The sequence below is a fragment of the Vidua chalybeata genome, chromosome 25, assembly GCF_026979565.1.
Source record: "Vidua chalybeata isolate OUT-0048 chromosome 25, bVidCha1 merged haplotype, whole genome shotgun sequence".
In the NCBI taxonomy this organism is placed as follows: Eukaryota; Metazoa; Chordata; class Aves; order Passeriformes; family Viduidae; genus Vidua; species Vidua chalybeata.
In genome coordinates, this window is record NC_071554.1 from 1,826,935 (window position 1) to 1,835,680 (window position 8,746).

The 8,746-nt window shown below is 51.6% G+C and overlaps 2 protein-coding genes across 3 annotated transcripts in view; one reads left to right on the plus strand and one right to left on the minus strand.

Moving 5' to 3' along the window:
- Nucleotides 1–33: 33 nt before the first annotated feature.
- EIF3I (eukaryotic translation initiation factor 3 subunit I) lies at nt 34–7,805 on the minus strand. 2 transcript variants are annotated; one of them, XM_053964729.1, is made up of 11 exons: nt 7,708–7,805; nt 7,392–7,484; nt 7,212–7,299; nt 6,683–6,748; nt 4,033–4,182; nt 2,815–2,942; nt 1,854–1,964; nt 1,477–1,566; nt 971–1,044; nt 708–800; nt 34–411 (listed from the first exon to the last, which is right to left on the minus strand). In XM_053964729.1, exons 1-11 carry the CDS (start codon nt 7,789–7,791, stop codon nt 330–332), a joined length of 1,059 nt encoding a protein of 352 aa, XP_053820704.1. In that variant the 5' UTR covers nt 7,792–7,805; the 3' UTR covers nt 34–329. The 2 variants fall into 2 exon arrangements, with proteins under 2 accessions (XP_053820704.1, XP_053820703.1); XM_053964728.1 differs by having other exon boundaries at nt 7,666–7,805.
- A 12-nt stretch (nt 7,806–7,817) lies between these two features.
- TMEM234 (transmembrane protein 234) overlaps nt 7,818–8,746 on the plus strand; it is a 5,923-nt gene continuing 4,994 nt past the window's right edge. Inside the window, exon 1 of the mRNA XM_053964742.1 lies at nt 7,818–7,841. Within this exon, the coding sequence (XP_053820717.1) occupies nt 7,829–7,841 (13 nt within the window). The 5' untranslated portion in view covers nt 7,818–7,828. The remainder of the gene's footprint in view (nt 7,842–8,746) is intronic.

Sequence of the window (8,746 nt, forward strand, 5' to 3'; positions counted from 1 at the left end):
AACCAACGAAAAAAAAAAACCCCACAGAGGTGCTTTTCCTTGTGTTTAGAAAAGGTTTCTATTTATTTCCTCTTTTTTTTCCCCTCCCCTGGTTTATAAATATGCCCAGCAGGCAGGCAGCCAACCCAGTTCCCTTCACTCTTGTTCCAGTAAAAGCCATTCCTGCCCTTTGGAGCTGCTGGAGTTCCCACTTCCCCAACTCCCCACAGCCCCCAAAATCGCTGCCAAGAACAACTTCAGGCCTTTCCAACAGTCCTGTGGTGGAGCCCCTGGACTGGGCAAGGGGTTGGAGAAGGGAAAAGAAGAGGAGAGGAGAGGGAAATTCTCCTTCAGGCTTCAAACTCGAACTCGAAGTACTGGGGATCGAAGTAATGGATGCGGACGTAGCCATCCTCACCCCCACTGCTGTAGCTGCAGGGAGGAAAGGGAAAGTCAGGAATGCTGCTGGCAGCAAAGAAGGGGAAGTCTGGCCTCACCACCCCCTCCTGAAACTGATAGAGGAATCACAAAGGGGAAAAAAAAGGATCAGTGATGTGGCCCAAGTGTGGGGCAGGGTGTGAGTGACCCCCTGGGCTGGCTCAGAACGGGAGAATTCAGGTGCTGGTTCCATTCCCACCACAGAAATCCCCTGAGTCTGGTCATATCCCAGTTAAAAAGTGGGATTGGGTGGACTGGGGACACTGCAAGGTCCCCAGGGAGGCTCTCACCTCTTCCCATCAGGGTGGAAGGCGACGCTGTTGATGGGCCCGAAGTGCCCCTTGACTCTGCCAAACTCCTCCTCGAAAGCCAAGTGGAAGAACCTGGGAGGAGGAAGATTGAAATTGTCACAAGCCCAGCAGGGACATAACAAAACAAAAAAAGGAGCTCCTCCAGCACTGCCAACTTCCCAAAAGAAAGGGAAGAGCAATCCTTGGGATGTCAGGAGTGCTCTGGGTGAGGATTCGGCCCGGCCAGAGGGAAAAGGACCAACCTGGCCTCGAATTTGCCAATCCTGGTGGAGGTCGTGGTCACATCCATGGCCTCCTGCCCTCCACCCAGCACCACCTGCAGGGGAGAGAAACCAGAGAAATCGCAGCCCTTCAGTGCTTCCCTCTGGGATTTAGGGAATCCTGGGATCACCGAGGTTGGGAAAGACCTCCGAGATCGAGCCCAACATTGGTCCCCACCTTGAAACCAGTTTAGAGCAGTGAGTGCCAGGTCTAGAGGTTCCCTGGACACCTCCAGGGGTGGTGACTGCCTCCAGCACTTCCCATTAATTCCAGAAATCCCACAAATCCATCAGCAGCCCTCCAAACCCTCTGAGGAATTCCCATCTCTCTTACACAATTGATCAGAGGACACCAAACTTTCTTCCCACTGCCTGACCCAGCAAAATTCCCCAGGCTCATTCCAGAGTCCTGGTTTTAGGCTGGACTGGGAACTCTCACAGTGCAGGAATCACAGGATTGGTGACACCCTGAGGGAGCTCATCCTTACGTGGTCAAAAATGGGGGAAAGGGCGGCAGAATTCACCGGCCGCTCCGTCCGGAACGTCTTCAGGTGCTGCAGGGATGTGCAGTCAAAGAGCTACGAGGGAAAAAGGAGAAATTCATGAATTAGCTCCAGACCAGGAGCCTCACCTGCATGGATGTTCCCTCTTGCAAGCTCAAATCCCAAAAATATTCCCCCCAGAAAGGGAAATCTCCCACCTTCCAGAGGCGACAAACTGCAGACGTTCCATGGAAATACCCAAATATTGCATTCTCAGAGCTTGCCTGTTTGTTTAGCACCTCCTCTTCCTCACTGAACATTCTCAAGCAGCAAAACTCCCCCAGAGCAGAGATCCTGGCGGGAAATCTCCAGGAGAAGCTCACCTTGGCTGTGTTATCCTTGGAAGCAGTGATGAACATGGTCATGTCCCGGGAGGTCTGGATGTCGTTGATTTGCTTGGTGTGCTCCTTGATATTCGACAGCTGCTCCCCTGACTGGAGGAGAAGAGGAATTTTCAGGGAGTTGGGAAGTGATTCCCTCACTAAAAACAACATGGAATGGAATCCTGGAGTGCTCTGGGTGGGAATTTAGGGATGGATTCAGTTCCACATCACTGCGCTGTGTCAATTCCAGCCTCGCTCAGGGAGACTCAGATTTTAAAAGGGAAGAGGAATTTTCAGGGAGCTGGGAAATGATTCCCTCATTAAAAACACCTTGGGAGAACATGGAACAGACACTGGAATGCTTTGGGTGGGAATTTAGGGATGGATTGAGTTCCACAGCCCTGCACTGAGGTGCCACTTCCAGCCTGGCTTGGGGAAGCCTCAGATTTTAACAAGGGGAGGGGGAAAAGGAGTTTTCAGGGAGCTGGGAAATGATTCCCTCCTTCAAAACACCTTGGGAGAACATGGAATACAATCCTGGGAGAACATGGAATACAATCCTGGGAGAACATGGAACAGAATCCTGGGAGAACATGGAACAGAACCCTGGAATGCCTTGGGAGGGAATTTAGGGATGGATTCAGTTCCATGTCCCTGCTCTGTGTCACTTCCAGCCTTGCTCAGGGGACACTCAGATTTTAACAGGGAAGAGGAATTTTCAGGGAGCTGGGAAGTGATTCCCTCACTAAAAACAACATGGAACAGAATCCTGGAATGCTTTGGGTGGGAATTCAGGGATGGATTCAGTCCCACATCTCTGTGCTGTGCCAATCCCAGCCTCGCTCAGAGCAGCCCCATATTTTAATGATCCTTGCTGAAGCTGCTGTTTGGAGCCCCAAATCCCACATTCCAGCCCCAGATCCCCCCAGGAATGCTGCTCCAGCCTGCCCCAGGCCCTGACCTTGGCACTGAACTGGTTGAGCTCCCCATTCTCGTGGCCAGCAATGATGAACTCCCCGAGAGGGCCCCACACGGCGCTGGTGATCTTGGAGTCGCTGCAGGGAATCTTCATGTAGGGCTCGTTGTTCTCTGTGGGAAGGAGCCAGCAGCCACCCTCAGGGACTGCACCCACCTTTGTGCTTTTGTGTCCCCTGCTCAGCTGGGATTTGGGCTTTTCCAGCATTTCAAGGGTGGATTCCTTGGTGATTTGGGCTTTTCCACCATTCCAAGGGTGGATTCCTTGGTGATTTGGGCTTTTCCACCATTCCAAGGGTGGATCCCTTGGTGATTTGGGCTTTTCCAGAATTTCAAGGATGGATTCCTTGGTGATTTGTGCTTTTCCACCATTTCAAGGGTGGATTCCTTGGTGATTTGGGCTTTTCCACCATTCCAAGGGTGGATCCCTTGGTGATTTGGGCTTTTCCACCATTCCAAGGGTGGATTCCTTGGGGATTTGGGCTCTTCCACCATTCCAAGGGTGGATTCCTTGGGGATTTGGGCTTTTCCACCATTCCAAGGGTGGATTCTTTGGTGATTTGGGCTTTTCCACCATTCCAAGGGTGGATTCCTTGGGGATTTGGGCTTTTCCAGCATTCCAAGGGTGGATTCCTTGGTGATTTGGGCTTTTCCACCATTCCAAGCGTGGATTCCTTGGTGATTTGGGCTTTTCCACCATTCCAAGGGTGGATTCCTTGGTGATTTGGGCTTTTCCACCATTCCAAGGGTGGATTCCTTGGGGATTTGGGCTTTTCCACCATTCCAAGGGTGGATTCCTTGGTGATTTGGGCTTTTCCACCATTCCAAGGGTGGATTCCTTGGTGATTTGGGCTTTTCCACCATTCCAAGGGTGGATTCCTTGGGGATTTGGGCTTTTCCACCATTCCAAGGGTGGATTCCTTGGTGGTTTTTATTTGTGGAGCTCACGGGCAGCATTTTGCTGTTCCCAAAGGAACCCCACAGGGAAGGGGGGGAAGGAATTGTGTCCTTGCTGATGTGATCACCCCCCAACCACTCCCAGCCATTCAACAAAGAGATTTTTTGTTGTTTTTTTTTAGGGAAGCATCTCCTGTGCTCCATCCCTGGAAGTGCTGGAGCAATTCGGGCCAGGGGAAGGAACGGGGTGAGACTGAACCCCAAAAACCTGTGTGGGATCACTGAGGGAGATTCCCTGGCCCCTCACCGATCTGGCTGGGGTCCCTGAGGTCGAAGAAGCTGACGAAGCACTGGTAGCCCATCTGCTTATCCGTGGAAAACATGATGATGTTCCCTCCGAAGTCGAAGCCGCACGTCCTCACGGCCGAGCTGGTCTTCACCAGGGCCAGCTGCTTCCCTGGGGGAGCACAGGGGGACAGGAGGGAGGTGATGGCAGGGAGCTGGGAACTCGTCCCCTCACTCCAAACTGACTGGGAGATCAGGGAGTGGAGCCTGGAGTGCTCTGGGTGGGAATTTAGGGATGGATTCAGTTCCACACCCCTGCACTGAGGTGTCACTTCCAGCCTTGCTCAGGGGAGAGTCAGATTTTAACAGGGAAGAGGAATTTCCAGGGAGCTGGGAAGTGATTCCCTCACTAAAAACAACATGGAACAGGACCCTGGAATGCTCTGGGTGGGAATTTAGGGATGGATTGAGTTCCACAGCCCTGCACTGAGGTGCCACTTCCAGTCTTGCTCAGAGGAAACTCAGATTTTAACAGGGGAGGGGAAAAGGATTTTTTAGGGAGCTGGGAAATGTTTTCCTCATTAAAAATAACATGGAACAGAATCCTGAAATGCTCTGGCTGAGAATTTAGGGATGGATTCAGTTCCATGTCCCTGCTCTGTGACACTTCCAGCCTCACTCAGGGGAAGCCTCAGATTTTAACAGGGAAGAGGAATTTTCAGGGAGCTGGGAAATTATTCCCTCATTAAAAACACCCTGGGAGAACCTGGAATAGAACCCTGGAATGCATTGGAATGGAATTTAGGGATGGATTCAGTTCCATGTCCCTGCTCTGTGTCACTTCCAGCCTTGCTTGGGGAGACTCAGATTTGAACAGGGAAGAGGAATTTTCAGGGAGCTGGGAAAGGTTTTCCTCATTAATAACATGGAACAGAACCCTGGAATGCTTTGGGTGGGAATTTAGGGATGGATTCAGTTCCATGTCCCTGCTCTGTGTCACTTCCAGCTTTGCTTGGGGAGACTCAGATTTTAGCAGGGAAGAGGAATTTCCATGGAGCTGGGAAATGATTCCCTCATTAAAAATAATATGGAGCAGAACCCTGGAATGGTCTGGGTGGGAATTTAGGGATGGATTCAGTTCCATGTCCCTGCTCTGTGTCACTTCCAGCTTTGCTTGGGGAGACTCAGATTTTAGCAGGGAAGAGGAGTTTCCATGGAGCTGGGAAATGATTCCCTCATTAAAAACGACACGGGACAGGACCCTGGAATGCTCTGGGTGGGAATTCAGGCACGGATTCAGTCCCACATCTCTGTGCTGTGCCAATCCCAGCCCAGCAGGGCCGGCACAGAGCTCAGGGATGATGGCAGGGACAGCAGCAGGGGGGGAGGCACTCCCAGCTCTCCTCATGGAATGCTTTGGCTTGGAAAAGCCCTTCCAGCAGCACCCCCAGCTCCAGCCAGCCCTTCCCCGTGTCCTGTCCCTCCGTGGAGAGGCAGCTTTTGCTTCTCCCGACCAGCTGAGTCAAATGCAACAACCAATTCCGTTACTGGCTTGAGCTGTATGATCGGAGGCACCAGTAACTGTCTGCTCAGTGCCCTGCAGGGCATGGATCTTCTGCTCACCTGTCCTTCGCTGACCTTCCAACTGTGGATCAAGAAACGGATCGAGAAAGCGATCAACTTCTGATCGAGAAACTGATCAACTTCTGATCGAGAAACTGATCGAGAAACTGATCAACTTCTGATCGAGAAACTGATCGAGAAACTGATCAACTTCTGATCGAGAAATTGATCAACTTCTGATCGAGAAACTGATCAACTTCTGATCGAGAAACTGATCGAGAAATCGATCAACTTCTGATCAAGAAACTGATCAACTTCTGATCAAGAAATTGATCAAGAAATCGATCAACTTTTGATCAAGAAACTGATCGAGAAATTGATCAACTTTTGATCAAGAAATTGATCAAATTTTGATCAAGAAATTGAAAAAGAAATTGATCAACTTTTGATCAAGAAATTGATCAAGAAATGCATCAACTTTTGATCAAGAAATTGATAAAGAAATGCATCAACTTTTGATCAAGAAATTGATAAAGAAATGGATCAACTTCTGATCAAGAAATTGATAAAGAAATCAATCACCTTTTGATCAAGAAATTGATCAAGAAATCTATCACCTTTTGATCAAGAAATTGATAAAGAAATCAATCAACTTTTGATCAAGAAATTGATCAACTTTTGACCAAGAAATTGATCAAGAAATCGATCACCTTTTGATCAAGAAATTGATCAAGAAATCGATCAACTTTTGATCAAGAAATTGATAAAGAAATATATCAACTTTTGATCAAGAAATCGATCAACTTTTGATCAAGAAATTGATAAAGAAATAGATCAACTTTTGACCAAGAAACTGATCAAGAAATTGATCAACTTTTGATCAAGAAATGTCTTAATTTCCCTGGTTTTTTTTCCCAATGAGGCACCACCTGCTTTGCTTCTTTTCCTACCTGCTGTGAGGTTCTGACTGAACTTACAGAGCTCTCTCACCAGCTCCAGGATGTGACCATTTTATCACCCTTGGAACTCTCTGAACCCAACACATGCACAAGGGGATGTCCCCCCCAGGCTCGGGAGTGTCCCCAGGGCAGCTTTTTGCCGTTCCTCACCTGTCTCACAGTCCCACAGGCGGCAGCTGTTGTCTGCAGAGCCCGTCAGGACGTGCCTGGTGTCCCCTGGGCCAGCACTAAGGGAAAATCAGCCCCAAATTTCCACTGCCTGGGCACTTAAAGGACGTTGCTGCAGCCAAAAATTGATTTTTTAATTTTTTTTTTTTTTGAGGTGGGGGGATCTAGCCCAGGAAAGGCAACACGGAGCCCAAGAGCTCCCGTTGCAAAATCCCGTGAAATTTTCAAGGAAAGGCTGAGTTTGTTGCATTTTTCCCACATTTTTATCCCTGCTGCCCGTGGGGAATCTTCCCAAATATCCAGGGAAGCAGCATTGAAATATCCTTCGGGATGTTATCCCAAATGGAAAGCCACCCACAGGATGGGAAAAGAAGAGGCAGCACAAGAGTGAGCTGCTCCTCTTTGAGAGGGAAATGAGGAGCGGCCGGGAGGAATCGCCGGGAATGATTCAGCCGCTAAAACATGGAATAAAACCGGTTTTTTTTTTTTTTTTTTGGGGATCAAAGGATACAGTCGGCATCCACACACCACACAGCTCCCGTGTGCCCATTGTAAGTTCCCAACCTCTCGCCGTTCACCGAATACCAAACATTGACAATCTGCGAGGGGGCAAAATTTAAAAAAAAATTAATTGATTATATGAAAAAATTAACGATCGGCGCGTTAATTAGCGGCGGTGGGGAGCACTCACGGGATCCTTGGCCACGGTGAACAGCAGGTCTCCCTCGCGGTTGTATTTGATCTGAGTGATGGAGCGCTCGTGGCCTTGCAGCAGGATGGGCTTCTGTAATTAATGATTAAATAATTAATGAGCGGCGGGAGGGGAGTGGGGGGGAGGATGGGGGGGGGGCGAGCGCGGCCCCCGGTCCGGGGCTCCTGGGACGCGGGGGGGCGGCCAAGCCGCCCCCCCGCGTCCCAGGAGCCCCGGACCGGGGGCGTGGAGCCGCTAAATCATCGGTGGCGACCAAAAATCGCGAGCCACGAGCCCGCGGCGATCCCGATCTCACCATGGCGGCCACGCTGAGGCGTGAGGGGGGGGGCGGCACTTCCGGGATGGCGGCGGCGCGGCGGAAACGCGTCACCGCCTCCATGGCAACCGAACGACTTCCGGGTAAAGCCGGAAGTGCCATGGCGACCGTGGGTGAGTGACGGGGGGAGCGATGGCGGCGGGGAGGATTTGTTTGGGAAGTGGGGGGAAAAGATGGCTGAGGGGAGAGTGTGAGGGTTCAGGGGGTGGTGGAGAGGGGAAGGAGCCTGGGGATCAGGCGGCCCCGCGGGCGGGGACAGCGGGCTGCTCCCAGCGCCGTCCGGCCGGGCCTTGGGCACTGCCCGGTGCTCCCTGGAGCAGAGGCTGGGCAGAATTAAAGGAATAAAACAGGGATTTATTAAAAGCCCTTTACAGGACGCACCTTGGGCAGTGCAAGAGCCCGGCCTTGGCTACACCCTGAGTCAGGAGTTTTACACTTTTTAGAAGTTTTGTTCCATTTCCATGCTGGGCTCATTGCCCAGTTCCAGCTCCAGGCGGAGCAGCCCCATCCTCCCAGGCTGCTCTCCTCCATCCCCTGCTGTTCGCACTTTTGGGGCTGAAGCTGCAGCGCTGTGCTGGGCTCTGGGGCTGCAGAAGGATTGCTCTGTGTGCCTGGGCTGTGAGCAGAGCTGCTGGCACTCTGGGTGGAGTTCGGAGTCACAAACCCAGGCCGTGCAGAGCCTGGGAAAGGGGAGAGCAGAAGCTGAAGGCATCGGGGGGGCTGAGCCTGGGCTGGCCCCACGGCTCTGATCCCGATTCCCAGGGCTGATCCCGATTCCCAGGGCTGATCCCACAGCTCTGATCCCGGTGTTCCAGGGCTCTGATCCCGATTCCCAGGGCTGATCCCGATTCCCAGGGCTGATCCCACAGCTCTGATCCCGGTGTTCCAGGGCTGATCCCGATTCCCAGGGCTGATCCCGGTGTTCCAGGGCTGATCCCGATTCCCAGGGCTGATCCCACAGCTCTGATCCCGGTGTTCCAGGGCTGATCCCGATTCCCAGGGCTGATCCCGATTCCCA

What these genes read in the sequence shown, in the direction of transcription:
- EIF3I (XM_053964728.1), bottom strand. Translation starts at nt 7,791, where the DNA reads ATGGAGGCGGTGACGCGTTTCCGCCGCGCCGCCGCCATCCCGGAAGTG. An exon ending in TCACCGTGGCCAAGGATCCC is followed by an intron (nt 7,300 to 7,391) that starts GTGAGTGCTCCC and finishes GCCCCCTCGCAG; the next exon opens with ATTGTCAATGTTTGGTATTC. An exon ending in CCAAGGATAACACAGCCAAG is followed by an intron (nt 1,567 to 1,853) that starts GTGAGCTTCTCC and finishes TTTCCCTCGTAG; the next exon opens with CTCTTTGACTGCACATCCCT.